Genomic DNA, 26,128 nt, shown 5'->3' on the forward strand with positions numbered 1-26,128 from the left:
CTTTGAGTGTCTTTGTTAAAGAGCTGTGATATGTTGTGAATGTAATTAAAACAAGCCAGTCTCAAGGTTACCATGATGTTTTTCTCCAAGTGGACTTTTCTCTGTTATCGTGAGGCTGGATTTTCTGAGATTTGATATGTATTGCTGTTCAGTTCATTCATCAGATATTTCTCTCTTTAGTTTTTTTTAAAATTAAGTATATAAATGGGCTTTAGAAATAATAGATGGATTAAAAATAGCTCATCTCAAGGTCTTGAGTCCTTTTACTGTACTAGTTAAGCACATTAGCTTTGAAACAGTGAAACATCTCTAAGAAAATAACAGAAACTGGGTAAAAAACAATATATATTTATTGCTGATATATGTACAATTACATAAAAAGACTGTATAGACTTGATGTGGTACTTTTAATATGCACAGTTCAGTTTTAAGGTTGTTTTGTGGATAAACTTTCCAGATACCTAAAACTATGAAGCCAAATATAGAAAGTAGCTCCAAGAACAACTGAATGTAAAGATAATAAAGGGGTATTAAAAGCTTAAAATTACCTTAATAGGTCCAGAGACACTGAGTGTATGTGATTAGCTCCAGGGTCTGGGAGACCTTGGGTGGCACCAAACACACCCCTGAAGTTAGACTGCCCTGCTTTGGTTCTCAAATCAATGAAGTGCATGGATACAAATTACCTCGGGGTGTGGGTGACCTTTTTTCTGGAAATTCTAAATACACCTTCATGGTGTTTAGTTGTTTAATCCGTTTAAATTGAACTTCAGATTGCTTTCCGCCCTTGGTGTGGTTCTTTTGCACAGGTGTGCAGACTAAAACAACTGTACCAAGGCCTTTCAGAGGAGGCGGACCAAACAAACTGCAGAGCAGTTCGCTGGTGAGAATGCGATCTCACCTCGATGCAACCCAGTTACCAGGTATACACTAATCAGCAGAGTGCCACAGAGGTACACTGAACATTATTGGCTGAAATAATAATTAACAGAAAAATATGAATGTTAGGACTGAAGTCTCCATGTTACCACTCGTCCAGAATACACAGCTGTCTTCCTGTTTTTGCTCTTGCTGCTCCCACTGCAGATGTGTGGCCGACAATGAAAATGAAACTTTGCATTTTTGCAAACTCATCAGCTGATAAGTGGGCTAGAGTAAATGAAGTAGGTGTATCAATGAGTACCCCTTCACACGGTGAATCAGTGCCTCCTGCCTCTTTTACTGTGCAAAGGTTTTGTCCATTTTTTGGCCACATCTACTAATGTACATTTACACAGGCTGGTGATATGTCCACAGTTAAAATCCTTATAACTTGTTAATTGTCAAACCTTTTTCCAGTTGTTTTGTGTTTTGTTCTGGTTGCTTTCCATTGACTTAACCTTCAGTCCAGTTTACTTCCATTTGATGCAATTCAGAATCAGATTTATTTATTTAGTGCCAAAACACAGCAACACCTCAAAGTGCTTTATACTGTAAAGGACCTACAGTATTTTGAAGAAAACTCCAACAATCCATCACCACTTTGTGATGGTGGGAAGGAAGAACTCTCTTTTAACAGGAACAAACCTCCAGCAAAGGCAGGCTCAGGAAGGGGCAGCAGTCTGCTACAACCGGTTGGGTGGAATAAAGAAAAAGACAAAAACAGAGCACAGTGAGACAAAAACAGACAAACAAACAAACAAAAAAACAACCCACGAATCCTGGCAACTGCTTAGTTTAACTCGTTAACATTTTGACCCCACATGAACGCAAAAGGGTGGTGCTACATTCAATGGCCACTTTATTAGAAGATTAGTACACATATTGATCCATACTGATATGATAGCATTACACATTTGCTCCACATGCATCTCCACAAAGGTGCACTGCTGGATTGAGATCAGGTGACGGTGGAGGCCATGCCAGTACAGTGAGCAGGCTCATTGACATGGTGATGTTTTCCCGCTGGACCAATTTTTTTCAATCTTCTGTTGTCCAATGTTGGTGAGCCCATGACAATTATATAGCCTCAGTTTCCTGTTTCCTTAGTTCCCTCCCAGTGTGGTCTTCTGCTGCTATAGCCCATTTGCTCCCAGCATCACAATGTTCTTTTATGCTATTCAAGTTACTGTTTCCTTCCTCTAATCTCATCAACAAGGCGACCTCGCTGAGAACTGACGCTCACTATACATTTCCTCCGTTTCATTCCGTGAATCCTAAAGATGGTTGCTGCCCTGTGATTGGTTGATTAACGAGCTGTTGAAAAGGTGTACCTAATAAAGTGTCCGGCGAGTGTATATGCCTAGTTTGATGTATTAACGTGCTCGGTTTTACTGTTAGAGTGGCGTGTGGCATGTTAAACACGCGGGAGCGTCTCACTGTACCAGCCCAGGTGGCAGCAGCAGCATGGCCGGCAGACGGACACACAGGCAGGCAGGCAGGCAGACAGACAGACACTGGTCATGCCATTTTCCATGTGCCTTCCTTGCTGGGGGGCGAGTTTGCGCCCCGCTAGAGAAGAGCGCAGCTATTTTGAAAGTGACCCCTCATTCAGGCAGCGACTCTGCAGCTGTCAGGAACCATGACTGAAGATGACGGATTCTGTTGTCGTGGAAGGATACGCCAGACTCAGAGACGGGAAAAAGGTTGCTTTTACTTTGTCTTAATATGCGGATATCTCCTATGCACACTTTGACCAGTGCTTTAAAACCCCCCAAAAAACTTTTCTTTTGTTTCACAGTGGAAAACTAGGTGGCTCGTGCTCCGCAAACCGTCGCCTGTAGCAGGTAAAAAAAAACTTAAAAACTAGCTAATTTTGTTTTTAGCATTTCTCGCTCGCATTGTTGTTTTGAAATTAAATCTGACAGCGGCTACACAAATCTGCCGCGACAAGCTGGAGGAGGACAGTGAGCTGGTGTTGCACTGCTTGTGTTTTCTGTTGCGTGAAAGCTCAACAAGCCTCGGCTTCAAAGGGCCTGCGTTTGTGTTCAAATACACAGCTTTGACCCAGGAGGCTATGGCGTCCAAGGAGGGACAAAAAGACCTAAAACTTTTAAAATGAGGCTTGCATGACAAATTCAATACATTTGAATTTCAAAATCAACATGTGTGCAAACCACAGTTGGTATTAAAAGACGTGTGTGTGTGTGTGTGTGTGTGTGTGTGTGTGTGTGTGTGTGTGTGTGTGTATATGTATATGTGTGGGGTGATACTGCAACTTGTGTTGTAGATCCGATACCAAGTAAATACGGGACCAGTGTTGCCGATACTTTGAAACCTAACCTATAAAGGCACTTTATCTAGGGGAGATTTGGTGAATTGTTGTTAATTTGTAAATTCTGAACACTAAATCAATGATTTTAACTTTTCCCAATAAGTAATTACCAGAGCAAAACACAATTATTAGGTTTTTGTGCAGTTTCGTGCAGATAAACAGTTTTTTTCCCTTCTATTTTGCCTGTAATGTAAATGTGCCACTTTGGGGAAACTTCAGTTGTTTAAATGTGTTATGGGCTATAAATAAAATAGACGTGACTGTCAACACAAAAAAGTTCAGACGTAGTGGATTTTTGACATATGTATATATTTTTTCGTTTCCAAAATAATAATAATTTATTTAATACAGTTCAGCAGGCTACATACTGAACCCAGTGGATAGAAACAAAGTATGGAGCCTATTATTGAGCTAGTATCAATCTGACACCAATACCAGAGATGATATTGATACTATCCACACTTGCCCATCTCTAGTAAAACCTATATTACACAATGGTTCTGAAAAAGAGCTGAAACATTAGCACAAGCTAAAAGAATTTCATTAAACGTTTTTAATGACTCAAACGTTTAACGTGGCATTGTGTTTTTAAAAAATGGGAAAACTGATGCCAAAGGTGCTTTTAATCCACACACTGTCTTTTTCCCCATGCTGTAAACTCATTCTTGAAAGCATTTCTGCACAGTTTACTTTTTCTTTTTACACAATTACATTTATAAATTATTTATTTTTACCACGTGTACTGCTTCTGCTGTACAACAGCAGGCTTTCAGATTATTTCTAAAACAACATCACACAAGCTTCAAACCTGTGGTTCTTATTTGATCCCATCTTCAAAGCTAATGTGCTAAGGTCTGAGCCAGAGACTCGCTGTATTTTTAGATGTACCATGAATGTGAACAGTCACGCTTACCTGCGAGGCTTTGGCTCTGCGGAAATAAAATCTAGTAGTCATTATATTTGCACACATTTTCAAATATTTTATGGAAAAGTGAGTGGATTTAGCATGAACTTGTATTTGTACCGCATTCAGTTTTACCGCAGAAAGGTTTCTTGGGTATGTTGCGCTGCACAGCTCAACATGCTCCACCGTGAGGCTGAGTGCTGCTGCTCTTCAAATCTTTGATGTCATGTTATCCCAGCTGTCTGTGCTCATGCCTCAGTTATGCGAGTGTGTGTGAAGGAGAGGGATGATACACGGACACACACAGTGTTGTTTTGTCAGTTGACACTGATTGTTTGAAAGGTGGCAACAAACAGAGGACACTACAGTAGCTACTGTGGGTCAAAATACATCCTGTTAGTAACTGTCAGTGTCATTTGGGGATTCCAGTATTGATTTTACTTTTTTTTTGTTACATCTTAAAAAAAAGAGTAGAATTTAATAATGTTTTAATGCAGACTGTGTTCTTCTGTCTTTGTTTCGTCTCCTGCTCATTGTCTGTCCTGCAGACTGCCTCGTGTTGCTGGTTTTTAAAGACAAATCAGAGAAAGTTCACGGCAACAAGGAGAGGGCGAGCATCACCTTGGAGGAGATCTGCGGCTTGGAAGCTGGACAGTGGTATGAGGGTGTGGCTTTTACTCTGACCATCCTCTGCCTGAATCAGGCTGTTTTGCTGGGCTTTGACAGCAGGGAGGCCCTGCAGGCATGGGACGCCCGCCTGCGATATAGCCTAGGAGAAGGTGAGAAGAACCATGAGTGTTTGTTTTACTTGTGTTTAACATCCAGTGTTTCTTTTTCTTTCCCCTCAAAACCTTTCAAGGAATTTAAATGATGACATTTGATGTTCCTATCCAGCTGTTCAAAATTACCCCCGTGCAATCATCTACATGATTCTGAATCAATTTCCTAGATAAACAAATGATTTTTGTCTTTAATGAATATCTGTTATCTACTATCATACTACGTTTGTTGTCTAAAGTGATATTTTAACTTTTTTTTTTTTTCCATGTCTGATTACTCTTAAGAATGTCATTTAGTCAAGCACTGACTCTCTTTAGTGTGCATATTGTTTACTGTGTGGACTTGTTATATAAGTTACATGCATCATGAAGCAATAGGAGCTATTAATAGCAACGAACTGTTCAGCAGGTGGCAGCTGAATTTTACATTTTACATTAATGACAGTGCTGGGGGACCTGATTGTGTGGAAGAGGCTTAAGACAAATTGCATTGCAGTTGTTCCTTCCAGTTTGTCGTCTGTTTTGTGTTAAAGTATACGTGTGCATGCTTGGACAGATGCACTTGTGTCTGTTCAGGCTTGCATTGAGAGTTAGATAAGTGTGTGTGTGTGTGTCCTAATGTCACTGAGTGGAGTGCATCCAAGCTGGCAGAAATGTCACCTGCCAGCTGCTGGGCTGAGGGCCACCATGCACAGAGCTTTTGTTGTCTTACGTGAGACTGTATGAATCCTTTTTAACCTGAGCGATGATGTGCCGCACCTGGCCAACATGCCCTCGTCGCCGCCTCCGTTAATCAATCTCCCTGGCCAAGTTTGTTCAAATCCACGAAAGTTTTTAGTTTAGTGTTGTTGAGGAAGATCCACAAGATCCACACTTGCTGTGTGTGAAATTTAGCAAAGTCAAAGGCAGAAACGCCAGTGAAGTGTTGTGATTCGCTCTAATTTTATACCCGACTTTCCCCTTTTTCTTATTGTCGAGACTCAGACTCATAAAACACAGATGTCTGTGACACGCTTTGATTGATTGCGCTGGGCTTTAGATCTGAGCCCGTTGTGCTCGGCTTGCTGATTTCATTCTGTCTGCAGCTGTTTCCCCTTTTTATTTGTGAATGAAATCAAATCCATGCTGAAGTAATCATCGTGTGAGGACACTGTGTTTTCTGCCCCTTGTGAAGCTTTTCTCCTGTTTTTGTCAGTATGCAAAATTACATTGACCGTTGTCTTTCCATTACTCATTAGTTCTGCAATCCTGCTCACTTTAATCACAGTGAATCCCAGTAGACTGTTTGGTGGTTTCTTTGATGGTTCATTAGGACATAGTTGTAGAGCCCTCAAAAAATCCCTATAGAGATAAAGTGCAGCCATTGACTGTATGTAAAAGATGGATGCAGCCAATGTTGCACCCTGTTTGTGAGCTTGCAAACGGAAGATTTAGCTAGCAGCCATCTTGTATTTTTTTTAACAGAAGTAAATATTTTGATAAGGATTTTGAGCCTGAAGTTATCATTTAATGCAAGGTTAGCAACTACATCCATAAACTGTATATACGGATGCATGTGCTCATTAGTCATAAGTAACAGATTAATAAAATAATGTGATTTCACTCACAAAAACAGGAGTGCTGTCTTGACTTTTAAGTACAGTTAACCATCACAACAGTGTGTGTTATTTGTTAGATAATTGCAAAAAACATCCTACAAAGAAACAAAACCACTAACGAGGTTCAGTACAATGGTTTTAATCAGCCCAAATACTATTACTGACCTAGCTGCAACATTATGCTCCAAAACACAGCATCAAACATGGGCGTAGGTTCTAGGTTGGAAAAATAAAGCTAATATAAAAGTGTCTCAAACCTGCATTGTGTCTTAAAGACACCAGATGGTCAGCTTTAGTTTAGTTTACTGGTGTAATTGATTAATTAATTTAGTTAATTCCTTTTTAAATCTTTGTCTTACGTTCTGTATGCTCATTGGCTGATGACTTATGATTGACCAGTTGTTAGCCAATGAGCAAGTAGATTTTAAAAAGCAGGATGCATGTGGATGGGCAGATATGACTGTGAAACTCTTTTTTTTTTTTTTTTTTTGTCAAATATTTTTATTGAAAAAAGAAAACAACACAGTACTTGCAGTTACCGAAATACAATTAACCTTTCTTCATTTTCCTATATATATATATATATATATATATATATATATATATATATATATATATATATATATATATATATATATATATATATATATATATATATATATATATATATATATATATATATATATATATATATGTATATATATATATGTATATATATATATATGTATATATATATATGTATATATATATATATGTATATATATATATATGTATATATATATATATGTATATATATATATGTATATATATATATATATATGTATATATATATATATATATATATTTATTAGGGGTGCAACGATACACAAAATTCACGGTTCGGTTCGATACTTTGGTGTCACGGTTCGATATTTTTTTCGATACAAAAAAACCGTCACATGAAAACCAAAATAATTCCAAACGCCAGATATGAATGAGGGTGGGGGAGGTCCATGTTGCAAGGAGAGCTTAACTTCTGTCTCGCTAGCTTGCCCTGCGCTCTTCCTTCTGACGATGCTGTCTGTGTTGAGCGCTCAGTGAATCTGCATTCGACTACTCCGCCTAGGCTGCACTGTCGAGCCTAGGCGGAGTAGTCGAACGCAGATTCACTGAGCGCTTAAATATATGACCTTAAATTGACGAGCACAGGAGGTGGAAGATCGTACCCTCGCTATTAGGGATGGGTATTGATAAGATTTTAACGATTCCGATTCCATTTTCGATTCTGTTTAACGATTCGATTCCTTATCGATTCTCTTATCGATTCTTTTTTTTTTTAAAAAGGAGAACACTAAAGTCGATTAGCTTAGAACTGTGTTTTATATCTTCTCTTTGAACAAGATAGAAATTTAGGAGTAACATGGCCTTACAAACCCAACAGTGAGATCTTAAGAGAGCCACAGCCTACGGCTCTTCAATCGGGTGTCACAGGGTCCCCAGGAAAAAAAATGTATATGTAAAATAATAAAATAAATATTCTCCTGTAGCAATAACAAAGTTTAACATAAATTATTCTGTAGCAATTACACAAGAATATCCAGTAATGTCCTGCCTACAATTAAACACATTCACTTACCAAAGTGAAATCGGGGGCATCTGCTGTGGCAAATGGGTGCAAGCCTTTGCACGTTGCCCTGTTGTCATCCTTTCTCATAAAGTGTAACCAAACTTTTGAGCGTTTGTGCCGCTCAGGCGCCGTGTTTCCTACTGGGTAAAAGACGCTACTCAACGTGATGACGTCATTCGGGGCGACTGGAATCGATAAGGGAATAGTTTTTAAAAGTGGCAAACGATTCCAAGGAATTGAAACAGTGGGAACCGGTTCTCAACAAGAACCGGTTTTCGATACCCATCCCTACTCGCTATAGCCTGTTCCCAAGACTCCTCATGTATTTGAATTCCTAGTTCTCCTTAAGCTTAACAATAGAGTGGTTACTAAAAGACAGGATAGTATCATAGAGTTTCGAAATGGTTGACTGTGAAACTCTTACTCATTGGCTAAAAACATCATAGTCATAGTTTGTTAGTTTGTTTTCCGTGAAACCGGTGTGCATTTTCACGGAAAAACTCCATGAAATTTAAATTTTTATTCATTATGACACAAAACGAATGACTGAGCCCATAAACCCATCAGAAAGCTTTTAAAGAGGTCAAGTCAGAAAGCCATTTTCCCGTAGACTTTTTGTTTGTTTGTTTGTTTGTTTGTTTCTTTACTTGCTTGCTTGCTTTTTTTAAATACCAAGATAGCGATCGTGAAAATGCTAATCCCTAGCCTTCAGAACAGGACTCTAGAAAACCAGTCGACGATGTTATATTAGCTAAGTTTTATACCATCTATGCCTGCCACTTAAAGTGGCCACACTTTAAACAATGGAAAATAGAATTGGAAAAATATATTCAGGGTATGAAAACAATTATCTCTACAGAAAAAGTGTTTATGCAACCTACCTGGCTCTGAACAGTTCTACTCTAAACTTGAATATTTTAACATGGTTGCTGTGTGGATTGAATTACCATACTTCTGGACCAGCCCCAATGGACACTTAAGGTATTGCAGGGTTTCTGTGTTAGCTTTATTTTTCAGCCTCATACCAAAGTGAGGCTAAAACTCTTACAAAATACCTACACTTCATTATACCAGAGGATCTTTTTTCCAGCTCCCTCTTGCTAATTAGCTGCTAGAAGCTAATGTTAGCGATGTGTTAGCAAGCTACTATATTTAGGTAATGTACTTGCAAACATAATTACTCATAGCTTCCTAAATGGCACATATTTCACTGCAATGCAAGTCGAACGCTGATGCTTCAGATTTACTTACAAAAATATATTCACCCAGAACGGACATTTGGGTATTTGAGAGTGACAAAATAGGAGGTACTTCGCAGCTTATGAAGAAATGTGTTCAGGGTTATTTGCCTCATTTATGTTCCTCTTTACTCTTTCCACTCTTTCTACTTATTGTAAAACTCATTTACAGTTATTGGAATATGCGTTAAATTTGAGGATCTGTGTGTTTCTCAGTTCACAGATTCAGTGTTGGAGTCTTACCAGGGACCAAGTTGGAGAGCGGGCCTGCAACTCTCCATTTGTGCAACAATTTGTTGGCTCTTGCTCGGGATGTCCCTCCTGTTATTATTGGCCACTGGAACCTTCCAGACCTGCGTAGATATGGACCTGTACCAAATGGATTCGTGTTTGAAGGAGGAACAAGATGTGGCTACTGTAAGTTTATAGCTGCTTAATTATTGTCTGTTTTGTGCAACATTTGAGTGTGTTAAGTTTATGTAAATGGGTATTAAAATAATATTTTGTGCTTGGCAGAGGGTTTAGGGGATAATTAGCTATTAGGCTGCACAGTGACAAAGAAAATGTAATGCAAAATTTAATCACCGATTGTAAAGTGAGGCATCTGAAACACATAAACAGTAAAAGACATTAAACAAAAATGTAATAATATTAAAATAACACAATTGGAAGAAGAAGAGCATGAATGTTAAACCCCAACAGTGAATTTCAAAGAAAATGTGCTTTTAAGAAAAGACAGAGACTCAAGTATGACTGCGTTAAACATCTCCATCCTTTCATAACATTAATGTCTCTCCATCATTAGAGGCTAATGGCTCATTAAATCATGATACGTGCTGTGGTTTGTGTCTCTCTCTCTCTCAAAAACACAAAATAATCACCGGCTGTGATTTGCGGTGATTCATGCTTATCTTTCTGCCCGTGAAAGAGAAGCTCTTTCTCAGTACAATAAATCTGACTCAAAAAATATGCTTTCTAGCCTGAGGAAATATAGCTAGAGGAGGAGAGGAAGTTTGAGTCTTTGTTATTGATGATTAGTTTGTCCTTGCCTTACTTTTGCAAATGTGCCTTGTGCAAAATAGAGTGGACCTAAAACCTTTTTCCTGTGACAGGAACAGTAAATAGTCTACCGGAATAATATTTTGGTCCAGCAGTCCAGAGAAAATTAATCTTTCAGGCTATGTTCTTTCAGGCTCCGTTGTTAAGCGTAGAACTTCTTGGATGAAAACTCATCCTGCAGCGAAATAATAACTCAACAGTTTTTAATGTTGACCATGCTTCTGTCCGTACGATTGGGCTGATGAATAATTTATCAAACGTGGGCATATGAAGACAGCAACACACAGTATCCTCTGCTGCGTCCTGCAAACAAATTTAATTTTTAGTACTTTGGTTTAGCGCTTTTAAAACCCCGTGGTCATCTGTTAAGCATCCGTGGACCTGATTTGGATTCCTGTGTGATGCTCAAACTTTGAATTTGCATGTTTGCATGGAGAAGATCGCTGTAAACATCAGGATTAGTGGGTTGAGGTCAGTCACTGGGTGTGTTTTTTGCTCTCTGGTTGTACATCTGGCATCCCTCGGGCGGGCACGTTGAGGAAGATGCTCAGTGGAGTTTCATGAACCAAAAAAAGAGAGCGCCCTCAGCAACTACATGTGCTGTTATCGTCACGAAAGACTGTATGGTCCTTGTTTTTCTGCTTCCTTTTTGAAAGGCTTCTTATAGAAACTTTTATCAGGCAGCTGATGGTGTGAGTTGGTCATTCGTCTTTAGATGTTTTATTGTAATACAGAATTTTGGTTTTCTTTTAGTATATATTTAGATTTTAGGAAGTGTTTTTCTGACTATGATGATTCCTGCCATGATTTCCCAATGTAGGAAGATCCTATAGTGACTGTTTTCAAATGACATCATGTCATTGGAGAAACTGCAAGCAAAGCATTAAGTATAATAAGAGTGTTACTATAGCAATGCAAATGAAACACAGTTCTAAAAACCCTTCCACCAATGGCAAATCCCACCAATCCATCAGTCTCTAAACCATGTTGTGTCAAACAAAAGGCCCAGGGGCCAGAAACGGCCTGGGAAACACAAAGGAGTACATAGATTTTGGAAGCTGTGTTTTCAAAGGTTTTACAGCCTTTCCTACTGATAAAGACTGGCACCATACCAAAGTTATTAAGTAATTTTAAAAGCTATCCACTATAGAAGTTTCAGTTCTTTACAATAGACCCACAGTAAAACAAACAAACAAACAAAAAAATAGAAATGAAATTTTTCTGTGAATTAATGAAATAATTCAGTTTTGTAATTACAGGAGAGTCTGAGTGATGAGCTACCAGAACCTTTTCTGTAATTTTACACATTTATTTATTCATTCTGGCAGATGTCTTCCTTTTCATTATCTTATTAGCAGCTTGTCATTATCGAGTCCTACTGTTAAAACTACACTTCTATTTTGAGGATTAGTTGTGATAGATTTGTAGTTAAGGGTCTTTACAGTGACACAAAAGAGAGTTTTTCTATTTTGACCAAATTAAGATCAAAGTGTGCTGTATGACATGATGTGAAATGAATTTAACATCTCAGCTCAGTGGCTCTAAACTGACACTGGAAATATGTTTTGATTTGTCCATATAACCTACCAGAAATATTGTTGTCTGGTCATTACTGATGAATCAATATTAGCTATTAGATAGCTAAAAAGCAGCCACTATTGCTTTAACAAATTCATTCCCCTTTCCCTCCCCAATGGGAGCGTTACTGGCCAGTTTGGCTCAGCATTACACAGAACGTTATATATTTAGCACATTTAGCACTGGCGTTCTTGTTATGCACTTTAATCTTGACGGAAGTAGAAGGGATGTGTGTAAAACCATTGCTAAAATGTTTCAGTGGCAGATCTTTTCTGTTTTTTACTAGTTAAAGTGCTCCAGCAGATCGTCTCTGTGGGTCTCAACTGCTCAAAACTGTCAGTTTGTTATTTTTTATTTATTTTTGCAGGGTGCTTTGAATGTTCATGGATTAAAACAGATGATATATTGAAAGGCTAGTGCTGCATTTGTATGGAGTATCTAGTTTCTTGGAACGGTGCTTCACCCTGCAGGACTTCGAAAGCTATGAATCACACAGTTGTGTCATTAAGTAAATCACAGAGCTGTCCACACTTTGCTTTTCCAAACTGTGCTCATAGGAGCATTAAAGCAGCAGATGAGCAGATGTGAATCGTTACTTCTGATCAAAATTTCCAGAGTATAATCAGAGCAACAATATGATGCAGATATTTTAAGTTTTGTCGAAGCGTCTGGCTTTATAGTGACGTAACAAGACACGTACACAGTCATCTGATCACACGTGCTTGGTTAAATCTGAGAGGAAATTGGATTTAGATTGTTTCCAAACCCCACAACCTTTTGTTTTGTTTTTTTTGCCACATAACCCATTTTAACACTACACAGTAAAAAGCATGTGGAGTAACGATGTCACAGCAATGTGTCTGACATGCTAGGTATCAGCTTACCATAAAGACAACACTTGAATCCACACTGCTGTCTGCTCAGCTGTGAAAATGGTAAGAAACTGAGTTGGAGTTGCTCTACTGGTCAAACTATATATAAGTTGTCTGTTGTTCTCATTATGGTCTGTATGATACATATGGTACACAGGCAGCTCCTTACCTTTGAGTCTGTCCATTTAGTCTGTAGGTTTAAAGTTAAAAGGGTTTTGTTCTTAAAATTGCAGTTTTATTGAGTGAAATTAGGTTTGACTTTATTATGTCTTAGTCAAGCCCTGCGACAGACTGGCGACCTGTCCAGGGTGTACCCTGCCTAAGGCCCTAAGACAACAAGGATAGGCCCCCACAACCCTGAAAAGGATAAGTGGAAGAGAATGGATGGATGGATGTTTTAGTCGCATGCTAGAAGAGCACATATTCAGAAACTTCAACATGTCACCTTAGAGATGTCGTGTCATACATGTATTTTGGCCTTGTGGTTCTTCTTTTTTTAAATGACCCCCTTCTTTGAAGCATTATGTAATCACCCCACTTGAAAGATGTTCATTCAACTCTTTGACTTTGAACCAAATAAACAAACCACCACAGATGTGACGCAAATGCACGTTTGTTTAAAAGCCGAACATTCTGGCTTCATGAAACATGCCCCAAACAAGTTAATTTAATTATTGATCTGTTTTTCCCAGATTAAGCACAGAGGAGGGAAAATATGGAATCACTTTGTGATTTGGATGTGTAAAACAGACACTTTTTAATATTAAAAATAGTCAGCAGTTAAAAGAGCGTTTGCAGACCTCAGCAAGCTGTTACACCTGATTAAGAGGAAGCAGCTCTCCAAGAAGAGAGGTGTCAGTCAAAAGGATTATACAGCTCCTTGTTTTTCCCCAGTCAGCTGTGTCTAAGAAAAGTGCAAAGTGTTAAGAATAAAAAAGGAAAACTTAAGGGTAGATGGAAGATGTCAAAGAGTCAGAAGAAAATTGAAAATGCTCAAAACTCCCCATAAATTGGCAGAAAGAAGAATCAGTGGTTTTGTGATAAAAGTGTAAAAAATGGGATTACCAAAGGAAAGCCAGCATTAACGCCTAATGGGAAGAAAACAAGGTTAGAGCGGGCGAACACAATTGTGCGCTGTGGATGATTTGCTAAGAGTCACGTTCAGTGATGAATCTGCATTTGCCAAAGGGGATGATGCTGGGACTTTTTATTTGGTGCCATAAAAAAGATGAAGGCCTTGAGAAATCAAGCAAAAATGGAGCAGGAGAGATGAAAGTCTTTACCTCAACAGTAAATGCACAGGTGTAGACTGCTTTATGCTTTTCTTATTGCACTGAGAGCGTGGTTTTGGTTATGATTAGGATTAGTTTTCGACATCACGATGATGACGATGCGTCTTGTTGTCACAGAAGAAAGGAAATGCAGACAGACTCATTGACACAGTCAGCACATAGTCCAGATCTTAACCCAAACAGAAAATTTACAATGTCTGGGAAAAAAATGTGCCATTACACAAAATTATTTAATTAGTTTGAAGTTTGTTTCATGAAGTCAGAGTTGTTCAGATAGTAAACAACAAAAGGAACAAAAGAACAACACTTTATCACATCTGTGGTTTGTTTATTGCTGCAAAGTAAAAGAGTTCAGTGAACATCTTTCAAGTGTGACGACTTCATGTTCTTTGCCAGAGGTTGTAAGTTTTTCCATGTAGTCTAAAATTCATATCCAGTGGCATACACTCCAATAAGGCCACATCGGCTAATAATATTGTATAGCCTTACGTATAGGTCGGGCTCTGAATACTACAGCGTATGATTACAAAGCAGTGATCACAAGAATGGAGACGCTGTGACTCGTGTAATATTTTGTACTTTGTTCAGATGTTCTTCTTGTACTTGCTTTTTCCTTTGAGATGCAAGATTGTTGAAATCCTGCTTTTGATTGCTCGTGCTTCCACAGACGTGTAGTACCAAAGACCCCAGGTAACTCAAAGTACTCTCTGAATGACTCACATTCAAAAGCTTCAACTCGACTCATTTAAAAAAACAAAAAAACAAAACAGGTCATGACGCTCTTTCTAAAGTGTTCCGGTGGCCTTTACTGCTTCATCAGTCTGATTTCTAAGCTTTGATTTTTGCTCTGTGCCTTTTTTCCTGTCCACACACTTTTGATCACGTGTAATATCAGTCAAAATTCAAAGAGTGGGCTTGCTGTGGCTGCTTTGAATTGCTTAGAAGTGTAATGGAGAGCACACAGCATGACAGGCAGCAAACTATGTTTCAGTCGTTCTTGTTTGTTCGTTGCGTTTTATTGACTCGGCAGATGAAGCATTAGAAAAACATCTGTTCAGAACAACAAGAAAGGAAATGATTCAGGCTGTGCATAATCACCCCTGCTGTGCCCAAAACTCAGCAACATGCATCACTCTGGAGTTTTCCTTAAGGTCTGTTTGAACACGTCGGGCCGCGTGCGTCCCTGTGATAAGATAACGTTTGAAAAATTCAACAGATGTGAAACTATTAAAGTGAAGAGGACCGTATGTGAACACCTGGAGGGGACAGACAGACATTGGAGCATTAAAGATACATGATGACCCTCCTGGAAACATGACATTTTATTTTTTTAAATTTAAGAGCCAATAAGCCTTCAGTAGTCTACTGGCTTATCTTAAAGAAGGTCAAAGCTGCTTTACTTTTATACAGAAAAGGGGAAAAAGTAAGGCTGCATCTCAGTGTTTGTGTGCGGCGAAGGCCGAGCATTCCTGTGACATGTAATCCCTCGGCACAGTTTATCCACAGCACGGCGAGAAGTGATTTAGCTGTGCTGGGTGTCTCACTTTTGGTTAGAGCAGCTGTAGAACTGCAAGCTGCATTTGTCCTGCCTTTTGTCCACGCCACGGGCGAATGGTCATTTAAGTAAAGTGTAGGTGTGCGTGTGAAATGCTTAGCGCTAAAGTGACTGTACACTTTAGCGCACTTTGCTGTACCAAGGTGTTCAGAAAAACGATTTTCTCTAAACGCAGTCAAAATGACCTCTCAGTAATTAGTGCTTTAATAGTTTTGTTACTTTATTTACTTTCTTTATTTGTTCCTGAATTTTATCGTCCTGGAATAGTTAAACTGGATAATGTTTACATGCATTTCTGAAGGTTGCAAACATGGTAGTGAAGGAAATCTGAATTTCACTTTAAAGTAATTAAAGTTTGCTAGACTTTCATCTTGAGCCGTTTGGATGACTCTGCTGCTTTCGAAATAAAAATGCCAACCTTGGCTCTCGGCGCTTGCTCATTTACACTTCCCACTTAACAAAGTTGGATTTTATAAGCTGTGTTACTTTGTATGGATGCTGTGTTTTTATCACCTCTTGGAGCAGAGACCAGAAGGGTCCATTTGAGTTGTTTTCATTCCTGCAGAGATTAATGTGAACTAAAAAGCTTTGCCACCTGTTCTTTGTTTTGTTTTGAATGTTTGTTTTTGGATTTTTTATTTTTTATTTTTTTGGTAATCGTGCATTTAGTAGTGTAACTAAAATGCAGTCCCCTATCAAAACCAACGTGTATATAAATTTGTAACGTTGCAAGATGAACGTGTATGAGGTGAGACACCACTTAATCAGCTCCATCGTAAAAGCACAAAGGAGGCAATAAATCTTTAGTTTGAACAGGTTAAAACAGTTGAGCAGACTTTGGTGCTGACCTTTGACCCCTGCTCATAGCCACAGCAGTGTAAGGGCAGCTTTGACATGGGTGGCTTCAGCCGCAGAATGACACAACAACACTTTGTAAAGCGCAGGCCGTTGTGCTGTCAGAGGGAGGTCAAGAGACCTCAGGAGAACGTGACCTCTCTGACCTCTCCACTATATTAAATCCTCCTTTATTACACTCTAAATTGTTGAAATAGACAAACTGGGAACCATAAAGAAGGAACTTTTTTATTATGTAATACTCTATAACTGCAGCTTTGTGAAACGCATCATGCCTCAGTTTCTTTCTGAAAAGGTTCATGTAGTGCTCGTTTACATATACTACACACTATAAATAATCTATCTGTATCTATCTATATCCATCTCTATATATCTCTATCTCTATATCTGTCTACATCTACATCTATCTATTGTAACAAATTCTACTTTTAGGTGGTATTTTATTCAGGAAATTATTTTTATATTGATATGAAAAAAAAATAATTTGATGTCATAAAAAAACAATAACTAACAGATGCTCTTTGATTAATTGTTATTATTAGCAGCTGTGTTTTGTAAAATATCTGAGTGGTCCATGATTTTGGCGAGCTGTTGACTTTCCTTGTAGAACCATCGAGGAAAGTTGTGGCTTGGAGTAAAAACTTTATGTCCCACTTACGTAAAGATTACGGCCGCCATTTTTTTTTTTTTTTTTTTTTTTAACATCAGAATTAAAGCTGTTCTCACTGGTCCCGGGTGAAAATTGTGTTGCTGCAATATTAATTTGCTCATATAGTAAGCTACGAAAACAGAAAGGGTCAAAAACCTCAGCATGTTAGCGTGTTGAATGACTGTCCTGGTTTAAAAGTAAAAGACAAATAGTTTTTAATTTTAAATAGTAACCAAATATATCTCAGTTTAGGACATTTTGATGGTAGTTGAAAAGTAGAAATGTTTTTTGTAAAATTGAAAGGTTTGTCTCGTTTTACTGATTTATAGCAAGAAACAGCCTGTTCTTTTTTTTATTATACTGGCATCACCAATGTTGCACTCTTTCTTGTTGATTATTAACCGTAAAATACACTTTCATAAATTAGCTTAAAACTAATGAAGTCTATTTTCAGGGGCTGGTGTTTTTCTGCTCGCATCTGCTGAGAGCGAGCAGATCAGCTTTCTATTCGACTGCATCGTCAGAGGCATCTCCCCCACCCGAGGCCCTTTTGGACTGCGGCCCATTTTGCCAGGTCAGTATCAGAGGTGTTTCATATTGCTTGGCTGAAAAGAACTGAAGTTATACGGAGGGGGAATGTCAAGATGAAGGAGTAATTGTTTTAAAGCCGTGCTTCTTGGGGAAAGCAAACGGCTCGCTGACTTGTTGCACTAAAATGTAACTTTTAGCCTTTTAGCCTTTTAGCGGAGGCTGGGGGGAGTGACTTCTGAGAATTCCTGCCTCAAAGACAAGACGTGGACTTCTAAGTATAAATACTAAAGTCAACATTTACCATTATAATTTTAGCTAACTCTGCTTGTGTTGCTTATAGAGATTCATCATGGCTGACATGCTCTAGCTTCCTGAAATCCACCCATTTTTGGCAGAATAAAGCCAGAGGATTTCTTTGATGATGGATACGCTTTGATCTGCCTAAATTATGTCTGGCAGCTGTGTTTTGGTTTTTTTTGTTTGTTTTTAAATGCAATTACATAAATCCCCATGAACCAATTTATCAACGTCCTAACCCCTGACTTAAGTGATGAATGTAAAGCTTTAGGTCACCTTAAACTTCAGTAAGAGGATGACTATTATACTCACTCTGATTAGGTAACAAATTCAATTGTATTCTATGTATAGTCCAGGGTGAAGTGCTACTGGTGGGCACGTTAGAGGATGGCTCTAGTTCCAGATTGTTGTCAGGTTTCAGTTTGTGAAAGATGCCAAGCACCAAAGTGTAAATGGTTCTTCTGTTCCTTTGCAATCTGCTGTGAAAATCTGACACGTGTCAGTTGTCTTCACTAATGGCAGATCTGCCTTTTGTGATATAATATCACTATTTATTTAAAACACTGTAGTGAAAGTAGATGAAAGGAATTCATCAAAAAATGTGAAGTGAAAAAATTCTATTTTTTTCTGCATAATCCATCATATAAAATTGAATCAAATGGAAAAATCTCTTTATAAAACTTGTTTTATTAGTTTTAATCTTTTAACTTTATGCACATTGAATCAAGCAAGAATTTAATTATATGCAACAGTCTTTGACTTGAAGAAATTTATTTAACATTTAAACCTATTTTCTGCATATTCCAGCATATAAAATAAAATTATTTTTTTGTGTCTACACTCACTCTTTCAAATAAATGCAAATAAATAAAATCATAGATTCAGCAGCACTAAGTCCTGTCGCCCTTAAATCTATTTTTACCTGTTTAGCAGGAGTGGGGCCTGTGAAGGTTTGCCCAGTACCGCGGCGTTCATGTCAGTGGGGGGATCTGAGTGTTTCTCTGTGAATTTCACATTCCCACCGCAGCGTGCTCGGTGCTTGCTTAGATTTGAAGTTTAATTTTTCGCTGTAGAAAGAACTTTTATTCCCACGCAGAGTGAACAGCGGACGCTAATGTTTTTGTCACTTTTTACTAAATCAAACGCAAAGTCTCATCACTACTTCTGAGCTTTAAACGCTGCATGGTCGTTCTCTCTCCTGGACTCCATATTATCAACTGTTGATCTAAACACGTCTGTTGCTGCCACGGATGTCGCACACTTGTACGTCATGGTCATGAGACACTCTCACAAACAAAATCAGGGTTTAGTACCGCAGTAACGCAGAGTGCTTACGTTAAGAAACAGTAATCTAATTACTGTTTTTTTTTTTTTTTTTGTTTTGTTTTTTAAATCCCTTACTTTACTCGTTACTTGAAAAAAGTAATCGGATTACGCGTTACTGCCCAGCTCTGTTGATGAGTGACCATTTTGAGTGGGAGGGTTCTGTGCTAATTTATCTCGCAGTGCTTGGGAATTTTCTGGTTTTTAAGTGGGCTGAAACATTCTCCACGTTGGGAATGGCTGTGTAAGATTATCTCAGTAAACACGCACACCAGGTCTAGTAAGATGGAAAATAAAATAGAAGTTGTAATTTGGTACGGCGTCATGATCCATGTTATATTTGTTCATACATTAGATACAAAACAGAAAAACCCTGTAGCCATTCTTGGATATATTTTGTATTTTACATTTCCCCATATTTGGTCACTTCCTTTAAACACTTTCAAATGTTAGATTACGTGTTACTGAAGTGGTTAAACATTATTTGGTTCCCCGCTGTTTCCAGCAACACTTTTGATTTTCCACACTAGCAGTTACAAAAAAAAAAAAAACATTTCTCACCCAGCCGCCAACTTATTAGGAAATGTTGAGAGAGTAGCTGCAGGGCCTTGTGGATATTTTGGTTTTCACACATCTAACCGCCCAATCGCATGTTGAGCTCATATTCCTATTATTGTGATGCATAGTAGAATAAATAGTAGGGAGGATGTGGGTTGGGGTGGGGGTGGAGGGGTCAAAGTCATGGTAGCAGAGCAGCCAAAGCCTCCTAATCGCTTCGGGCATGTGTGTAACCTCATCCACAGCATTCCACTGCTGCCTCCCCCCATCATTCTTGGTCACAGTGCTCTTGGCTCTCCCCTCCCCTTTTTCCTCATCTTTCACTTTGTCTCATCCCCCTTCGCAGTCCTTAACCGCATCTCTCGTTCTCACTTACCTTTCACCTCTCAGTCCATGTCCGAGTCTGTCTGTGTCACATGATTAAATCTCTGTGCTAGCTGCTATTTTGATTAATTGCTGTTAATGTTCTTGGCTTATTTATCTGTCTTTCGTCCTTGGATGCTCCAGTGTGTCAACCTATAGTTTTCCTGCTTTGTGTTTAGTTCCCAGCATACAAATTGTTCCTGCAGTGCTTCTTTTTTGCATTTAGTCATGAGTACATTCTTGTGTAAATACGAAACATGTAAAAGCAGGTGGACACGTAACCTACATGCATTTTAAGCTGTCAGACAAGGAAAAAACACCTCAATTGATGAAAGATTATGTAAAACGCTGATGGCTGGTTAGATTCACCTTCATAAAGGGCTAAACTAAGATTGACATTTGATCATTTGTACTTATCACTGTAGATTTATTTCATGTAGATTCTTTATTCCACAACCGAAGACATTAGAAAAATGTAGTGAGGACATTTATGAAGCCTGTTTACAGCTCACTGCCATCTTTGCCAACTTCTGGAGCCATAAAATCCATAAGTGGCCAAAGGGGAGTAACCCTGAAGGCCTGAACAGAGCTCAGCCGGGATGTGCAAACCTGAAAAATATTGATGACCTTGATAGATTGGATACCTGTCAGTCAAGGAAGCATGACCTGTGGCTGGGTTACTGCTTGTTAGAAGTGCAAATGATTTTCACTTAGTTTAAATTTCTTTCTTTCTTTCTTTCTTTCTTTCTTTCTTTCTTTCTTTCTTTCTTTCTTTCTTTCTTTCTTTCTTTCTTTCTTTCTTTCTTTCTTTCTTTCTTTCTTTCTTTCTTTCTTTCTTTTCTCTCTCTCTCTATCTATCTATCTATCTCTCTATCTATCTATCTATCTCTATCTCTCTATCTCTATCTCTATCTCTCTATCTCTCTATCTCTCTATCTCTATATCTATCTCTATCTCTATATCTATCTCTATATCTATCTCTATCTCTATATATATCTCTATATATATCTCTATATATATCTCTATATATATCTCTATCTCTATATAAAAAAAACCACCCAGCGCGCCCCTGCGGGCGGTTTATCCTTCAAGCTCGGGTCCTCTACCAGAGGCCTGGGAGCTTGAGGGTCCTGCGCAGTATCTTAGCTGTTCCCAGGACTGCGCTCTTCTGGACAGAGATCTCCGATGTTATTCCCGGGATCTGCTGGAGCCACTCGCCTAGCTTGGGAGTCACCGCACCTAGTGCTCCGATTACCACGGGGACCACCGTTACCTTCACCCTCCACATCCTCTCGAGCTCTTCTCTGAGCCCTTGGTATTTCTCCAGCTTCTCGTGTTCCTTCTTCCTGATATTGCTGTCATTCGGAACCGCTACATCGATCACTACGGCCGTCTTCTTCTGTTTGTCTACCACCACTATGTCCGGTTGGTTAGCCACCACCATTTTGTCCGTCTGTATCTGGAAGTCCCACAGGATCTTAGCTCGGTCATTCTCCACCACCCTTGGGGGCATGTCCCATTTTGACCTCGGGACTTCCAGGTTATACTCGGCACAGATGTTCCTGTACACTATGCCGGCCACTTGGTTATGGCGTTCCATGTATGCCTTGCCTGCTAGCATCTTGCACCCTGCTGTTATGTGCTGGATTGTCTCTGGGGCATCTTTACACAGCCTGCACCTGGGGTCTTGCCTGGTGTGATAGACCCCAGCCTCTATGGATCTTGTACTCAGAGCTTGTTCTTGTGCTGCCATGATTAGTGCCTCTGTGCTGTCTTTCAGTCCAGCTTTGTCCAGCCACTTGTAGGATTTCTGGATATCAGCCACCTCCTCTATCTGCCGGTGGTACATACCGTGCAGGGGCCTGTCCTTCCATGATGGTTCCTCGTCTCCCTCCTCTTTCTTGGGTTTCTGCTGCCTGAGGTATTCACTGAGCACTCGGTCAGTTGGGGCCATCTTCCCAATGTATTCTTGGATGTTCCTTGTCTCATCCTGGACTGTGGTGCTGACACTCACCAGTCCCCGGCCCCCTTCCTTCCGCTTAGCGTACAGCCTCAGGGTGCTGGACTTGGGGTGAAACCCTCCATGCATGGTAAGGAGCTTTCTTGTCTTGATGTCAGTGGCTTCTATCTCCTCCTTTGGCCAGCCTATTACCCCAGCAGGGTACCTGATCACGGGCAGGGCGTACGTGTTGATGGCCCGGATCTTGTTCTTACCATTCAGCTGACTCCTCAGGACTTGCCTGACCCTCTGCAGGTACTTGGTGGTTGCAGCTTTTCTAGCGGCCTCTTCATGGTTCCCATTCGCCTGTGGGATCCCCAGGTACTTGTAACTGTCCTCTGTCTGCAATGTTGCCTTCTGGTAGTTCAATCCCCTCAGTTCTGACTACCTTCCCTCTCTTTGTTACCATCCGACTACACTTCTCCAGTCCGAACGACATTCCAATGTCATTGCTGTATAGCCTGGTAGTGTGGATCAGTGAATCGATGTCTCGTTCACTCTTGGCATACAGCTTGATGTCATCCATGTACAGGAGGTGGCTGACAACTGCTCCGTTCCGTAGTCGGTATCCGTAGCCGGTCTTGTTAATGATCTCACTGAGGGGGTTCAGGCCTATGCAGAACAGCAGTGGGGACAGAGCATCTCCTTGGTAGATCCCGCACTTGATGGTGACTTGTGCTATGGGCTTGGAGTTGGCCTCTAGTGTTGTATGCCACATCCCCATTGAGTTCCTGATGAAGGCTCTTAGGGTCCCATTGATCTTGTACAATTCTAGGCATTCCAGTATCCAGCTGTGGGGCATTGAGTCATAGGCCTTCTTGTAATCAATCCAGGCAGTGCACAGGTTGGTCAGTCTGGTCTTGCAGTCTCGGCTGATTGTTCTGTCTACCAGTAGCTGGTGTTTTGCGCCTCTGGTATTCTTGCCAATTCCTTTCTGTGTCCCGCTCATGTATTGACCCATGTGCCTGTTCATCTTAGCCGATATGATGCCTGACAGGAGCTTCCATGTAGTACTGAGGCAGGTTATTGGTCGGTAGTTGGAGGGGACCGGTCCCTTCTTGGGGTCCTTGGGGATCAGGACCGTCCGGCCTTCAGTTAGCCATTCTGGGTGTCTCTCGTTAACTAGCATCTGGTTCATTTGTGCTGCCAGACGCTCGTGGAGTGCAGTCAGCTTCTTCAGCCAGTAGGCGTGAACCATGTCGGGCCCTGGTGCTGTCCAACTCTTCATACTGGAGACCCTTTCTTGGATATCTGCCACTGTGATGGTTACTGGACCCTGTTCAGGGAGGTCCCTGTGGTCTGCCCTCAGATCCTCTAGCCACTGAGCATTGCCGTTATGGGTTGCATCCTTCTCCCATATGCTCTTCCAGTATTGCTCCGTCTCCAGCCTTGGTGGTACTGTTCTCTTATTGTTCCCTTGCCACTGAGAGTACACCTTTGCTGGTTCTGTGGAGAACAGCTGGTTTATTCTCCTGCCTTCTATCTCTCTGGTGTACCTCCTCAAGCGGCTGGCCAAGGCTGTGAGTCTTTGCTTGGCAGTTTCCAAGGCCTCAGGTATGGACAGCTTGCTGTATTTCTTAGGCACCTTATTTGTCGCACCTTTCTGCAACTCCCTTAGTTGGCTAACCTCCCTCCATGCTACTTTGATCTTGCCCTCTAGCCTCCTTCTCCATGGAGGGTACTGCCCCTTGTGGCTGTTCAACTTGTAGCCAAGCATCTCACTGATCACTGCTGCCGTATTGTAGATCAGCTTGTTAGTGTCGGAAATCGTGGTTGTAGGTATTGTCCGTAGTGCTGCATTAACATCATCTAGCAGACCTTCTGAGGGTACTTCACGTAATCTTGGTAACCGGCTACGGGGGATCCAGGTTTCAAGCTTGGCCATGATCCTATTTTTCAGGTCAGTTCCTCTCGCACTCAACGATCCTTCTCCTATCGCACTTGGGGCTATGTACCCAATCTCGGATGGGGGTGATGATATCGCCCCCCTGACCTGGCTTCCTGACTCCTCCTTGCCGTAGCATTTGTGTTGTACCTCGTCAATCTCTAGCTGTGAGAGCAGTCCCTTCTTTCGAATGTTGGAACACTGAGCTACTAGTTGTTTCGCCGTCATTGTGGATGTTGGGTATCGAAGAATCCATAGGTCCCTCATCCTATTCATGTAGCCCCTTCCGCCGGGGTTACTTGCGTAGTAGCATTCCAACAACGCCCTGTTTTCGTCTCTTGCCCACCGATGCCTTCTTGTTCCAGTAGCCCACTTTTCGTCAGGGTGCCCTGGTTCCTCAACACCTGACGCGGACCTTGTTGATCATGCAATGATACACAAAATTCACGGTTCGGTTCGATACTTTGGTGTCACGGTTCGATATTTTTTCGATACAAAAAAAATGTTCATGCCTTTTTAATTTGTCATTTATTAAAATTCTAAATATATATTTTAACTCAAAAGTACAGTTTTTAAATTTAACCCTAACCCTTGTGCGTGTTTTTTTATTTTGACAGCGAATGCGCACCTGCGGACCACTTATGTGCAGCCCTGGTTATTTAGCTCGTCATATTGCAGCCACAGAAATTATTTTGTCCATGAAACCATAAAGCTGCACTTTCTTTTTGCCTTATAGTCTGATTTGTCATAACTTCTCCGTTTTGTGGTAAGCTTTTCTTTGGCTGTCACTTCTTCACCCTGACCTGTCTTATTTGGCTCAGCAGAACTAAAATATATATCCTGCTGCTTTTACACACGTACTCACATAAGCTCAGCGATTCTCTGCGCGATCAACCTCTCACATGTTTAAGCTGCGGGAGATTTCACTTGTCATGTTTGCATAGTAAGCTAACGATTAATAAGACGATGTCAGAGGAATTGGTGCACAAATTATCATCACTCACAGATCAGTGCTGTCGCTCTCTATACACAGTTCGCACGATTGCAAAGTGAAAGCAAAAAAACAAGCGCAAATTCAAACGCGATTTCAATATGTCACATATTGACAGTGGCTCACCGATGCCAATGACATAATTACCCAGCTACATTTCTGAAAGAATGCAAAAGCATTGACATATATTTTTCCTTCCTACAATAGCCCGACGGGCAGGGCAGAGATAGATTTTGGTAGCCCGACTGAAAAAGATCGCTAGCCCCAGGACGTCGGGCTAGCGATATTGCAAGCCCTGTATCTGATTGAGGAATCACTCATCTTTGGAAAAGAGAGTTTATTACAGAGAAATGTCTCTTTCCAAAATAAAAGCTATACTATCCGCTTCTTCTGGGCTATATTCTCAGCAGCATATTAAACAGCTGTCTAAATGACTCGGCTAAAGTTAGTAGCATGCTTGCTTTTTTTTGTCTGCTTCCACTTGTCTTTGCACTAGGATGATGTCGGCGTAAATGTGCAGTCATATTCGTTGTGTTCCCACTAGTGCTTTCAGGTTAATCTCGTTGAAATGACCTTAACGCCACAACACGGCAAATCTCCGTTAACGAGCTACCGCCGATCGCCCGTGCATGGGGCTAGACGGCCAACACGTTAACGAGCTAACTGCGCTAACACACTAGTTCCCACCCATGTAATTGAGCATTGCATGGCACATCCAACATACTGTTTTACTTTAGTCCATGACTCGCTTACCTTCAGGGTCATACGTCACATGAAAACCAAAATAATTCCAAACGCCAGATCTGAATGAGGGTGGGGGAGGTCCATGTTGTAAGGAGAGCTTAACTTCTGTCTCGCTAGCTTGCCCTGCGCTCTTCCTTCTGACGATGCTGTCTGTGTTGAGCGCTCAGTGAATCTGCATTCGACTACTCCGCCTAGGCTG

The 26,128-nt window shown here is 40.3% G+C and overlaps 1 protein-coding gene across 6 annotated transcripts in view; it reads left to right on the forward strand.

Moving 5' to 3' along the window:
* Positions 1-2,204: 2,204 nt before the first annotated feature.
* The window catches only part of LOC113018695 (protein Dok-7), a 48,518-nt gene continuing 24,594 nt past the window's right edge, over positions 2,205-26,128 (forward strand). For 4 of the 6 annotated variants that reach the window (XM_026162005.1, XM_026162009.1, XM_026162006.1 and 1 more), the window contains exons 1-5: positions 2,205-2,624; positions 2,720-2,765; positions 4,706-4,936; positions 9,595-9,795; positions 17,693-17,812. In XM_026162005.1, the coding sequence (XP_026017790.1) occupies positions 2,571-2,624; positions 2,720-2,765; positions 4,706-4,936; positions 9,595-9,795; positions 17,693-17,812 (652 nt within the window). In that variant the 5' untranslated portion in view covers positions 2,205-2,570. The remainder of the gene's footprint in view (positions 2,625-2,719; positions 2,766-4,705; positions 4,937-9,594; positions 9,796-17,692; positions 17,813-26,128) is intronic. The other 2 variants (XM_026162010.1, XM_026162007.1) reach the window with 2 other exon arrangements.

This window comes from Astatotilapia calliptera, chromosome 3, assembly GCF_900246225.1.
Source record: "Astatotilapia calliptera chromosome 3, fAstCal1.2, whole genome shotgun sequence".
NCBI lineage: Eukaryota > Metazoa > Chordata > Actinopteri > Cichliformes > Cichlidae > Astatotilapia > Astatotilapia calliptera.